This window comes from Piliocolobus tephrosceles, chromosome 20 (assembly GCF_002776525.5).
Source record: "Piliocolobus tephrosceles isolate RC106 chromosome 20, ASM277652v3, whole genome shotgun sequence".
In the NCBI taxonomy this organism is placed as follows: Eukaryota; Metazoa; Chordata; class Mammalia; order Primates; family Cercopithecidae; genus Piliocolobus; species Piliocolobus tephrosceles.
The window spans coordinates 49,141,238-49,155,725 of record NC_045453.1 but is presented as its reverse complement, the minus strand read 5'-3'; the positions used below and the strand labels follow the sequence as shown (position 1 = coordinate 49,155,725).

Below are 14,488 nucleotides of genomic sequence, written 5' to 3'. Positions count from 1 at the left end.
GCTATCCTACTTGGTTCTGCTAAATAGGAGCTTTCTTGGAGCTTGGGTTTTATCATGCAAAACATTGTTTTATTACAGAGTCTGCTAATAAACTGCCAACAGGTCAATGATTAATTACACCAGGTGCCTTCAGAAAAAAATAATAAAATTATCAGGAAGGTGCTGTGTCCAAATAGATTTATCATATATGACATATATACATGTAGAATCAAGTGACACACTCTAAACAGAAGCAACTCTCCTATTTGTAAACAAATGATCTGGGCCGAGACTTAAGTTTTATAAAGCATTTCTAAACATTTGTATTTATAAAACACATGTCATAAAGCTGTTGTCAAAATACTCATTTCTTAAAATCCCCAGGCAATTTAGGGAAATGAATTCACCCTAATTAAGTAAGGCAAATTAAGTTGTATTATATGCCCTTCCAAGTAAGGTAGAACTGTACTCTCATCACTCTTGTATCCTTCCATTTTCATGATCTTTGGTGCTATATCACTTGTATAACTTCAGTCATAGCTAATTGACATTCCAAAGTATTCAGAAGAGAAATAAATGGCAGCTTTGAAATCAATCAGACACTCAAATGGTTGAGACTAAAAGCAAAGTTTTCTACTGAGGAAAGAACTGAATTTTACCAATCATTAGGTGATGATTTAAAAAAAAAAAAAAACACATGCTAGAAGTGCATAATCTATACAGTTGACCCTTGAATAACACAAGTTTGAACTGTTAGGATCTACTTATACACTGATTTTTTTTCAATAAAAATTACACTGAGTGCGCCTCTCCTTCCTCTCCTTCCACCTCATCCACCTCTTTCATCTCTGCCACCCCTGAGATAGTAAGACCAACCTCTTCTCTTCCTCCTCCTCCTCCTCAGCCTACTTAGTGTGAAGTCACTGAGGATTAAGAACTTTATGATGATCTACTTCCACTTAATGAACAGAAAATACAAGTCCTCTCCCTTATGATTTTCTTAATAACATATTTTTCTCTAGCTTACTTTTTAAGAATATACTATATAATACATATAACATACAAAATATGTGATAATCTACTATTCTTCAGTAAGGCTTCCCATCAACAGTAGGCTTTTAACAGTAGCAGTTAAGTTTTTGGAAAGTTAAAAGTTACACATGGATTTTTGACTGCACAGAAGGTCAGCACCCTTAACCCCCATGTTGTTCAAGGGTCAAGGGTAGTACCAGTCAGGTTAGGGCATTCATTAACCAATCAGAGTGGATATGGGACATAAACAACTGAGATGAAGATATCAGTGTGTACTAGATAGCCATTAGTCCTGCCCTCTCCACTGAGACTCTGATCAGTTTGTCTCATATTTAGTTTACAAGTTTTGTTACTCTGATGGGAACTGACTGATGGATCCTTTCCGCTGCAAGTAATGGAAGCCTCAAATGTGGGTAGATTAAAATGAGGCTTTTGTCATTCTCTCATAGCAAGTCTAGTATTGGGTAGTCCTTGGCTTTGTTGATTCAGTAACTCAACAATGTAATTGAAAACCAGTATTTTCCATCTCTTCATCCTGCCATATTTTGTGCATAAAAAAAAAATTACCTTCCCCTTATGGCCACAGGAAGGTTGCTGTAATTCTGGAAATCCCAATCAGACACAACAATGTCTGGAGAAAAACAGAGACATTTTCCTTTTTTTTCCCAACTATTTTTATTCTTACATAAAGCCTTTCTCAGAAGTCACCCAATGGACTTTCCCTCACTTCCCATTGGCCAAGACTAGTCTTCATGCCCGTGTCTAAACCAGTCACTGGCAAGACTACTATGGTTATCTTGGACCAATTATGCTTTATCCCCTGAGGCTAGAGAAAGGTCTCCTTCAACTGAACATCAAGGCTCTTCTTACAACAAATAAAGAATATGACCTTAAGGTAGGCAATCAACAGTGCATCACATAACAAACCCGGCCAGATTATCTGTTTGAAAGGAGAATTTGTGGTCGGTCTTGTAAAGCCACACTTGCACTCAAGTCTCAGTGTTAATGCTCATGAAACCCAAATTGAGCCCCATTTTTATGTTTCATTTCTTCTGTAGTAATAACAGTTGGACCACAGGGTTTGTTCAGAGCCTGAGGGAGAAGTGCTCCTATATAACTATGAATGAAGTGTGATTCTTCTACAATCTTTGAAGGTTCTTCTCCTACAATAGGACACGCCTTCAGGTTATCAAGAATAAAATGAGTCTTAGAGATGCAGAAAGTATTTATCCTTGAAATATTTTAGATGGGTGGATTAATCAGGATCAAAAATGCTAACTGTTGCAACAGAAAAGCCATAAGTCTCACTAGCTCAACAATGAATTTTCTTCATCAAACATGTAAAGTTCATTGAATATCAGGCACCACTTTCACCTTGTAGCTTTTCCATCTGGATCTGGTGGTTTGCAAGATTCAATGGTAGAGGAAGAGAGAGATGGATGAGGCATACCAGCTCCTGACTCCCTCAGCCCAGAAGTGACACATGCCATTTCCACTCAGAGTCCATCAGCCAGAATGAGTCACGTGGCCTACCATAATGGCAAGAAAGGCTAGGAAATACAGAGAAAAAAAAAAAAAACAACAACAACAACAACAAAAAATATATATATATATACGTATATCTTCATTATTAGCTGTATTCTGTCTGCCACATGGTGTGTAAAAATCATTTCACCATTGATATATTATTGGTCTGCTGTTTTCTTTTCCTGTGATGTCTTTGTATAATTTTGGTCACCAGGATAATATAAGGCTCATATAACGCATTCAGAAGTGTTTTTTCCTTCTTAATATTTTAGAAGAATTTGTAAAGAATAGGCATTAATTCTTTAAATGTTTGGTAGAATTCACATCTGGGATTGGACTTTTTCTGTGGGAGGTTTCAAATCATTAATTCAATGTCTTCATTTTTACAGGTCCATTCAGATTTTCTACTTCTTATTGAGTTGGTTTTTTTGTATTTTGTGTCTTTCTTAGAGTGTCCATTTCATCTTAATTCTAATATGTTGACATATAAATTATTTGTCACATTCCCTTATAATCAGTGTCACTTCTGTAAGGACAATAGCAATGTCCCTCTTTCCTGTTTTTAGTAATTTGGCTGTTTTCTCTTTTTGCTTGGTCCATCCAAGCAAAGGTTTGTTAATTTTGTGGATTTATTTGAAAAGCCAGCTTATTTCTGCTATCTATTTCATTAATTTCCACTCTAATTTTTATGATTGTTTTCTGTTTGCTTTAGCTTTAATTTGTTTTACTTTTTCCATTGTCTTAAGATAATGTGATGTTATTGATTTAGATCTTTCTTTTTAAAATATAGGCATTAGAGTTATAAATGTCCTGTTAATCACTGCTTTAGCTGTATCTAATAAGTTTAGGTATACATGTCTTCATTTTTATTTATCTCAAAGTGTCTTCTAATTTCACTTGATTTCTTCTTTGACTCATTTACTATTTAGGAAATGTTGTTTAATTTCCTCATATTTGTAAATTTTCCCAGTTTTTCTGTTATTGTTTTCTAATTCCATTGTGGTTGGAGAGAACATACTTTGCATAATTTCAAGACTTTTACATTTATTGAGGCTTATTTTATGACTAGCTGCAGAATGTTCCATGTGCGTTTTAGAAAAATGTGTATTTGCTGTTTTGGGGAGAAGTGTTCTATAGGTATCTCTGAAGTCTAGTTGGTTTATACTATTGTTCAAGTCTTCTACTTTCTTGTTGGTCTTCTGCCTAGTTATTTTATTCATTATTGAAAGTAACGAAGTAACGTATTAAAGACTCTAATATTATTATGAAATTTTCTACTTCTCTCTTTATTTCTATCAGTTTTTACTTTAAACATTTTGGGATGTTGATGGTAGATGCATATATGTTTATTATTGTTACATCTTCCTAATGAATTAACCATTTTATTATTATAAAGTATCTATCTCTCCAGCAACAGTTTTGTTTTAAAATCTATTTTGTCTGATACTATCTTAGCAATTTCAGCTTTCTTATGGATGTTGTTTTCATGATGTATCTTTTTCCATTCTTTTACTTTTACCTTGTATGCATCTCTGAATCAAAAGTGTATCTGCTCTAGACATCTTACAGTTAGATTTGATTTTGTTTTCATCCAGTTTGACAATCTGCACTTGACTGGATCCTTTCATCCATTTACATCTTCTGTTATAATTGAGATAGTTTCATTTATGTATTTTTGCTTTTTGCCTTCTGTATATTTCCTGTCCTTTTTGTTTATCCATTCTTAGTTTAGTGCTTTATTCTGTGCTTTAAGTGAATATTTTCTAGTAGGATTTTTCATTATTTTAATAATTTTTCACTTTTTTGAGTTTTCTTAGTTGCTATGGGGCTTACCACACCTATGTTAATGTACCAAAATCAACTTCAAATTTATACAAACTTAAATCCAATGATACATAGAAATGTTACTTCTATATAGCCTACTTTTCCTTTTATGCTGTTATTGTTATGACATCTATATATTTATCAAATCAACAGTACAATCTTATAAATACTGTGTTGTACAATTTTATGTCTTTTTTAAGAAGCTGGCAAAGAAAGGATGCCAAATATATGTGTGTGTATGTTCGTGTGTATGTGCGTGCGTGCGTGTGTGTATACATATTGAGAAAGAGTTTGTTACATCAACTTTCTTATTTCCCTTCCTATTTAACATTTCTGATTTTATTCATTAGTTGCTGTGGACTCTAATTGCCATGTTGTGTAATTTCCTTAATTCAATATAGTTTTGCTTACATCCAATTTCTTTGTGCTTTTTTGCATAATATATGTCTATATATATAAGTTCAACAATTAATTTATACATATTGTTTTATATAATTTCTTTTAAAATTATGTAATAGTAGTAAAGGGAAGGGAAGAAATGTGTATTTATACTTTTTTTTTTTTTTTTTTGACGGAGTCTTGCTCTGACTCCAGGCTGGAGAGCAGTGGTGCAATCTCAGCTCACAGCAACCTCCGCCTCCCAGGTTCAAGCAATTCCCCTGCCTCAGCCTCCCAAGTAGCTGGGACCATAGGCGCGCACCACCACACCCTGCTAATACTTTTGTATTTTAGTAGAGACAGGGTTTCACTATGTTGGGCAGAATGGTCTTGATCTCCTGACCTCATGATCCACCTGCCTCAGCCCCCCAAAGTGTTAGGATTACAGGCGTGAACCACTTTTATAATTTCATAATCACCTTTGCCTGTGCCCCCCACTTTTTTTTTGGTTGGACTTGAATTATTGTCTGAAGTCACTTGCTTTCAGTCTGAAGACCTTCCTTTAGTACTTCTTGTAAGGTGGGTCTGCTATTAACAGATTCTCTCAGTTTTTGTTTATCCTGAAATGTCTTTATTTTGCTTTCATTTTTGAAGGCTAGTTTTGCCAACATAAGATTATTGGTTGACTTCTTAAAATACTTCTGCATTTTGAATATGTCATCCCACTGCCTTTTGGCTTCCTTTTTTTCTACTCAGAAGAAAGCTGTTCACCTTATTGGAGTTCATTTTTATGTGATCAATTGTTTGGCTCTTGCTGCTTTTAAGATTTTCTCTTTGTTTCTTAACATTTTTACTATAATATGTCTGATAACAGATCTCTTTGCCTTTATTCAATTGGATATCATTAAGCTTCCATAGGTATGATTAATGTTTTTCATCAAATTTGGGGAGTTTTCAGCCAATACTTATTGAAATGTTTGTTCTGTTCCTTTTTCTCTCCTCTCTTTCTAACACTCATATTGTGTGTATGTTGGTGTACTCAATGGTATCCCACATGTTTCAGAGACCTTGTTCACTTGTCTTCATTTTTTTCCTCTGGCTTTTTGTTTGTTTGTATTTTGTATTGTATAAATTCCCCTTCTCTATCTTAAAGTTTTCTAAATTTTTGGTCTTCTAGTTTAAATCTGCTATTGAACCCCTCTAGTAAGTTTTTGTTTCTGTTATTACACTTTTCAATTTCAGAATTCCCATTTGGTTCTTTTTATTGTAATTTCTATTCTTTATAAATTTTTCTATTTGATAAGACATTGTCGTCATACCTTCTTTTACTCCTTTAACATGTTTTTTTAGTTCTTCATATATATTTGTAACAGCCATGTAGCAGTATTTACTAAGTCCAACATCTTGGTCCTTCTCATAAGCAATATCTGTTGTTCTTATGTAGACCACATTTTTCTGTTTCTTTACATGACTCATATTTTTGGCCTAAAACTGAACATTTGAAATAAACTGTAGCAACTCTGAATACTAATCACTGCCCAATCCCCCGCCCCCACCAGAGGATTGTCTTTGTTGTGTTGGCTTCTTTTTTTAGTGACTTATATGAGCTATTTTCATAAAGTGTATTTACCTCACAGTGTAAAACCTCTAAGGTTGCCCCTTAGAGAGTGCAGACTTCAGCATGTCATTGAAATGACAGTGGTTTTAGAAAGCTTCTATACGACTGTGCCTTTCCCAAATCACTCTGTAAAGCTATCTTCCTCTGTTGGTATCGCTCCCAAAGGTGAGTCTCTACTACTTGCTGCCTGATTGCTCTATTGGTTTTGACAGTGCCCTGGGGCATAAATTGTTTCACAATCTGATCCAATTAAATTCATGATCCTTGGTGTGTTGAGCCTTTGAAGTTTATTCTGATCCTAAGAGGGCTCTTCATAGCTGTCAATTTCCCTGGTTCTCTCTGACTAAACTACCTACATAAAGATTAGCTTGTTGCTTTTACGGAGCTACCAGTCTCTTTTAAAGTGCTTGCCACCAGAATCTCCACTGTTTTCCAGAGCACCCTTTAATCTTGAACTTCCCTACTCTTTGTACCAAATAAAATAAGTTATCTTGGGGAATGCTCTGGAGCTCTCTCTCCCGCTGGGCAAAGCCAATGAGTCACTGCTTCAGAGCTAGGGAAAGGATGGTGGCTTTAAGTGGGGCAATACCTTCTGGTTTTCTTGGCTTTCCTCTTCCACCATGGAACCTCTATCCTGCTAGTGTGCTGGAGGAAGGGTAATTGGCCCCAGTATTCCCAGCATGCCATGTCTGATACAGAGTCTCTACCCTAGGAGTGGGTGTTCATTAGAGGAAACAAACCCTCAACCTCTCAGCCACACTTGCACAGAATTTAGCCTCTGCAAAACAGAACTGAGAGTGATAAGAAAAGATGGTGGCTTGCCCCTCTCAAAGAAATACCATAACCCTTGCCTGAAGCAGGGGACAGGAAGCCTCATCTTCTTGGCCACCTGCTCAAAGTAGAATGTTTTTACTTGCCGAACTGGGAGGTAAAGGGAGAGAGTAGGTCATGGCTCAATGCCACAGACTCTCAGTGTTCTTTTTTGATATTTAGTGTATTTCCTTAAATCAATATTTCTTCATTTGCTATATGCCCTTAAGACAATGTCCAAATACTTTAAAAAGTTATATTTTTATAATTTTTACCAGTCGTGCTTTATTTCTACTGTGAAGATGATCTCTGAAGCTCTTTATGCCACCAGCAGGGAAATGATTTACCTTCCATAGATTTTTAACCAGCTCCCATGTTTGAACACCATATAATGTTTAAAGTAAATCTCTTATTCTGTAACACTCACAGTGGTCCTGTTTCCCTACTCAAAACCTAACTGCTACAATGTAGGCAGAGATTTATTCTTAAACACCAATGTCCTTGGAACACCTTGGAAGAAGGTGTTCTCCCTCAGAGAAGGATCTATGCCAATCTTGGTCATGATGTGGAAAACCCCAAATACATTCCATTTCAGAAAGGAACATGGCCCTCTCGTTAGCTCCAGTGCTCTAGATTTCCTTTGCCATTTCGTCCTCCCTGAGTCAATCTTCTCCCCAACCTTCCTGCCCTTGTATAACAACTAAGGCCTGAAAGCCTCCTCTTTCCCCTCATCCTCATCCTGACTTTTCTTTTCAATGACTAACCCAGCAGTGTAATGGAATGTGTCATGTTGCATGGGCTGCCTCATTCTGAGAACAAAAGTCTGTTTGTCAATGGATGGTGAATTTGCAGCATTAAGTTGGTTTTAGATTTGCTCATCCTTTTGTATCATACCCTAAAGAGCTAGAGCACAAGAAGTGACTGCACCACACATTTTTCAAAGTGCTACTGAGATAGTCTGTGTCCTTGTGGTCAGGACAGTCACATGTGCTCTTCATCCTGTATCCCTCCAGGGGTCGTGTGCCAGGAATTATACTGTCTCTTACCTTTTTCTATAATTATGCTTAATCTATTAAATATTTTTCTAAGCTCCTATATACACTCAGTATTTCTTTATTGCAAAATAAGCAACTCCTCTCACTGTTAGTAACCAAAGCCACCACCTTCTTTCTGTCCTCTTCCCTACCACCACACTTCTTTAATAAGTCATCTCAGCTCCCTGTCCCATTGCCTTCACATTCTCTCTCTCCTTAAGTACCTGCAGTCTGATAAAACTGCAGGGATAACAGGCTGATAAAATTACTTACTCAAGTTTTCTTGTGAGAGTCCCCACGTACAATGGTCTTGTTGAACTTCAGTATCTCAACTTTGTATCACTCTTCAATCTCTTACCTCTTCCTCCCTCTCCCACTTGCTGTCTCCTTAGAGGACCCTCATTCGCCCTCTTCTCCCTAGGTATTGATACATTATATTCCTTTTTCTTGTTTCTTTTTTGTTTAGTTTAGTTTTGTTTTGTTTTGAGATGGAGTCTTGCTCCTTCGCCCAGGCTGGAGTGCAGTGACACAATCTTGGCTCACTGCAACCTCTGCCTCCCGGGTTCAAGCAATTCTCCCTATCTCAGCCTCCTGAGTAGCTGGGATTACAGGCGCCCGCCACCACATCCAGCTGATTTTTGTATTTTTTAGTAGAGACAGAGTTTCACCATGTTGGCCAGGCTGGTCTTGAACTCCTGACCTCAGGTGATCCACCCACCTCGGCCTCCCGAAGTGCTGGGATTACAGGCATGAGCCACTGTGCCCAGCTGATACATTATATTCTTGATCAATATATCCTAGGTCAATGTATATCCTTGGTCTCATGTCTTTCTTCGTCAGACTCTCAGTCCCTTTTGCTAGAGTTTGGACAAATCCAACAAGGAAGCCATATATCCTTGGTTAATATATATGACAGAGCTAAATATTGTCTTTCTCTTTTTTCTCAAATATGTCTCTAAAAGCAGCATTATCCATTCTAATACTTTTCATCTATCATCTCTATTCAGAATATTTAACAAAAATCATAACATTTAATGAGTTTTTGTGTTGTGGCAGGTAACCTGCATATATTATCTCACTTAATTTTCAAAATGACCTTTACTAGCCCCACTTTGCACTGGAGACATTTGAGTCCTCGAAAAATTAAGTGACTTTCACAAGGTCACACAGTCAGCAAAGGAAAGTCTAACCCCTGAGCAAATCATCCTCATTGTTATGCTCGACCGCCCAGCAACACCAGGCTCCAGTTCAACCTCCTCAGGAATCACTCCTGATCACCCAGTGTGATGTGGTCCCTTCATTTGCATCATCCTATGACATTCACATTTTGCTCTATGTTATGGTCATTTGTGTCCCTACCACAAACATACACACACACACACACCCTATTGCACTACCGATTCTGGGGGAAACATACTGTATTTATTGATTTCATGTCTCCTCTAATGTTAGCCTAGGACAGCCAGTAAAAGAGCTACCTGTTGAACAGAAGAATAATTGTCTGTAAAGGGCTCCCTGCATATTCCAGTTTATTTCCAGATATGACAGAGTGCAGGAAGTAAACAAACCCCAAGATGTCACAGTATCCCAAATGACTAGATACTGTAGGCATTGTGGCTCAGGATCTGTTTATTTTTAAGGCTGTGAAAGAAAAAAGGTAGAACAAGCCAAAGCATATTACAAATAACAGTGCTTATCTGCAGTAATAACAAGTGCTTAATAAATGAAAACTTATTAAGCAAGATTTTATGCTTCATTTACTTTGATAGGATGAAATTTTATATTTCAAGGTAACTATCCAACAACAGATTAAGGAATTCCTCCTGGGAGTTGTGACTGACTTCAATTATAAGTAAAAGAATATAGTGAGTCACTAGCTGTCTTTTAAGGAGACCAATACATTTCCAGACAACTTTTTTCTCTGTGAAGGTATCTCATTTTTCCTCTGCCAAATAAAATTAATTAAGTGACATTAAATTAAAAATGTATCTATTTACATGAGAGGACAGTAGATACTGGTTTGAGCTGATGAACATTGTTGAAATTTTCTCCTTCATTTTATTACTTTCTTTCGGAACAAGTCACAGGGGCAAATAAATAGTTACATATAGGCCCAGTCTGTGCAACCAACTGAGGGTTTTATTTGCATCTAGGTAGACTATCTGTGATGTACGGTGCAGGGTTTCCTCAGAGCCATTCAAACAGAAACTGCCTATGGATTTCAAGAGAAAAGTGCCACTTGATTTGGTTACATGAGAAGCTCAGAAATGAAGATGGGTCCAGGAAAGGAAAAAGAGAAAACCTGCTGATTGCCATGGGTTAGACTTGAACGTCCTCACATTTTCTGTCTTTATATATACCCACATAACTTAGCCATTCTCTAAGTCAGCCAAAGGGGTTAATTTGTGAGCAGGTTAAATTAAGGTTCTGAGGTCACCTACACTGGGTTCTCTTTATTCACTCTTTTTCTTCTGTGGTACCCAAAAAAGCACTGTGTCCACAAATTCTGTCCCAAGCCTACTGCTCTTCCCTCTTTATGATTTGTGCCTTATTCACCTTCAACCATGACTTAAACTGTGGCCCATAGTAATTGATTCAGTCGGGGTCTTTCTTTTCTCCTACATTCCTCCGTGCTCTGGGAATTTATGCAGGCAATTACCACCCCCAAATTAGCATGTTCTGTACAGACTCATCATGTCTTCTCTCCAAAAAGCAGCCCTCCTTCCAAATCCTTATTTCTTCTTATCAAGAATATTATACTGCTCCTTGCAGATAGTTTTCTTTCTCCTCTTCCTTGACTTCATATCTAATCAGTTTAGAAGTTCCGACATGTCTTCCTTCATGAGACTCTGAGTCCCTTTTGCTAGAGTCTGGACAAATCCAACAAGGAAACCAATTTTATGTTCCCTATGATGCAGAAAGATGCGGGAGGTGGATCTTAAGTGGGCCAGGAGGTCACCTGGAATTGTGGAGATCAATGTAGTCCAAAGGTCAAGTGCAGAACAGACCCAAGGAAAGGAGCCAAAGGTTTGTACTAAAATAGCATAGCAAGATCAGCCATCCATCAGACCTACATGACTGGTGTAAGGACGTAGTTAGAGGGAGGAGTAGGAATGGACTCTGTCTTGTTCATCTTTGAATTCCCAGTGCTGAACATGTTGCTTGCTCATGGAAGGCATGCAACAAATGTCCTATATACAGGTCAAGAGTATAACTTTTACTCAAGACTGCATATTAACAAATGCTCTTTCATTTTCATTATTTTATACCATCAAGTAGTGTTTGCGATGACACACTAGACGGGAACATCCACCACCGTTAGTTTGGGGTATCTGTAGAGTAACCCGAAATAATAAATAAATAAGGAAGCAAGTCATCTTAATAATATTTTGTGGTATTTTGACTTAAGAATTCAAATGTTAGGTATCAGTATAAAAAGGCTTTTAAAATTTTCTTAAAGGATAATAATGTAGAGATTTAAAATATTCATCTACCAGACTGATTTGCTTTTCATCTATTTTATGGCTTGGGATAAAACTTCCACTGACTAAATCACAGAGATTCCAAAAATTCTGCTTCTCAAACAATGTAGAGGGAATGAAGATAATATGCTCTGGAAAACTGTGTTGATTATAATGACAAAGATTAGGAAAATGGCAAAAACAGTATTTCAAATGTACATGATTTAATATAATAAATCATTCTAAATACATATATTTGTATAAGCTAAATTGGTACATCAAATATTAGTAGAGATTTGACAATTTTTTGTAAATCACTAAAAGCTGTGTATTCCAAGTGTTCAAAACATTTTTTTGTGTGTCACCTCATTAAGAAATGGGGAATCTGCAGATTGATTTATGTTTATTGAATGAAACAATAAATGAATGTATAAATATTTATTAAGGACTAAAACAATTAAATTAGCATTAGAAATATGTATTTACTAATCAATTGATCAGATGTTGTTTGACCTACTATGTGCAAATCAATTAAACAGTCATCAGAATGGTTTGGTGCTAAAAGTCTACTTTCTACTGAAAAGTGAAATAAAACAGACAATTTTTAAAACCTTTTACTATGAAAAATTTCAGGCATACAGAAGAGTAGAAAAAAATATGTAATGAACACCTATATACTCTCCATCCAGATTCAAGAGTTAACATTTCTCAAAGTTACTTTATGTTTTTATGCAATTTTGACAAACCACTTTAAAGAGAACTACAGCTATTATAATACTTTGCCCCTTAATACTTCAGCATGCATCTATAAAGATTAAAACATTCTGTGATATAACTAAAAATATCTCTATCTTCCCTAACGAAATTAATAATTCTTTAATAAGATATATATATGATCCTCATTTGGATTTCCACAGTTGTTCAAAGTTTGTCTTTCACCTGGTTTTTCACACAAAAATTACAGAAAGAAAACAGAATTTGATGAAGGAACAGACACTGGATTTACTTGTTTCCCTTAAGTTCTCTCGTCCACCCTTCTTTTATCAGAAATGACTTTTTTAAAAGATCAGGACAGTTGTCCTATAGAAAGTTCTACATTCTGGATTATCTGATTGTTTTCACATAAGGTAATTTACCACGTTCCTTTAGGCTAGTGTTTCTTGTAAAATGGAAGTTACACATAAGAGCTTGACTAAGTTCAGGTTAAATATTTCATAGGTTTGCTGTGTATTGAATATTACACATAACGGGAGTGTAGAGTGACTGCTTGTTCCAACACTTGTGATATAATTTGATCACCTGATTAAGGTAACCACCCCAAGTTTGTGATTAGGAAGTAAGCTATGGGGTTATACTTTAGCAACTTGCAAACACGCTCTTCCTCATTAACTCTTCACCCAGTGGTTTGAGTTTCTGTTGAGAACTTTTGCTTGAATCAATTATGTTACTATGGCTTGTAAAATAAAGTTTGAATTTTTGATTTCCCTCTTCAATGATCAGTTTCTAATTTCTTTACAATCTTAAATATGGCCTTTGGAATTTAAAGGGTTGAAAGTTCACAGTTTTAAGTATCATAGTATATTTGTAACAGGAGAATGCTAACCTTGGATTTTCTTTTGTGTTTTCAGCAAAATGGGAAGACACATTTTTATGATAAGCTCATTGTTGAATCCTTTGAAGAAGCACCCCTTCATGTTATGGTTTTCACTTACATGGGATATGGAATTGGAACCCTGTTTGGCTATCTCAGAGACTTTTTGAGAAACTGGGGAATAGAAAAATGCAATGCAGCCGTGGAACGAAAAGAACAAAGAGTACGTATGCACCCCTCCCTGGATCTTTGTCAATGCCTACTACTCTCTAAAGTGTTCTCAGAAGTGGTGATACAGGTGCAGATCCTAGAAAGCATGAGGTGCTCAGGAACTATTCAGTGTAAATTTCATTCATCTCCACCTCCTAAACCCCATTCCCCATGGGTTTATGGACCTGTTTTTACAAACATCTCATGGGCAACTGCTATTTGCCAGATACTGAACTAAGGCTTTTCCCATACCTTATAATATTTAATTTCTGTAACAACCCCATGAGATAGATATTAAAATATAATTTTGAAAATAAAAACATCAAAATATAAGAGCAAGAGCTCCTGGGTGGGACTGTACTTTGGTCTTCTAGTTGTAAGTTGGGTATTATTTATGCTCTATCCTGAAAAGGAAAGTGCATTTGAGTGAACTGGGACATTTTTATTTCATCTAAATCTGATTTCTCACCTTTAACACTATTAATATTTTGAACCAATTCTTTGGGCATTGTAAGAATTTTAACAGCATCTGAAAACTATAGCATTAAACCACCAAAGCTAAGGACACTCATGGAGTCCATTGCACCCTCCACTACCTCTACTGGAACAGGCACTGGTATCTAATGCTGAGAGACCCATAGATGGTTCACATCACAGGACTCTGTGGAGACAGACCCCAGTACCAGTCTGGAGCCAGGTAGACTCGGTGGGTGTCTAGACCCAGAAGAAAGACAACAATCACGGCAGTTCAGCTCACATGAAGCCACATCCATAGGAAAAGGGGGAGAGTAATATATCAAGGAAACACCCTGTGGGACAAAAGAATCTGAACAACAGTCTTCAGCCCTAGACCTTCCCCCTGACAGAGCCTACCCAAATGAGAAGGAACCAGAAAACCAACCTTGGTAATATGACAAAACAAGGCTCTTCAACACCCCCTAAAATATCACACTAGTTCACCAAAAATGGATCCAAATCAAGAAGAAATCCCTGATTTACCTGAAAAAGAATTCAGGAGGTTATT

The 14,488-nt window shown here is 36.6% G+C and overlaps 1 protein-coding gene across 1 annotated transcript in view; it reads left to right on the top strand.

Annotated features, from left to right (window-relative positions):
• Positions 1–14,488, top strand: part of SPTLC3 (serine palmitoyltransferase long chain base subunit 3) — a 164,599-nt gene that overhangs the window by 26,875 nt on the left and 123,236 nt on the right. The window contains exon 2 of the mRNA XM_023217963.1: positions 13,292–13,477. Within this exon, the coding sequence (XP_023073731.1) occupies positions 13,292–13,477 (186 nt within the window). The remainder of the gene's footprint in view (positions 1–13,291; positions 13,478–14,488) is intronic.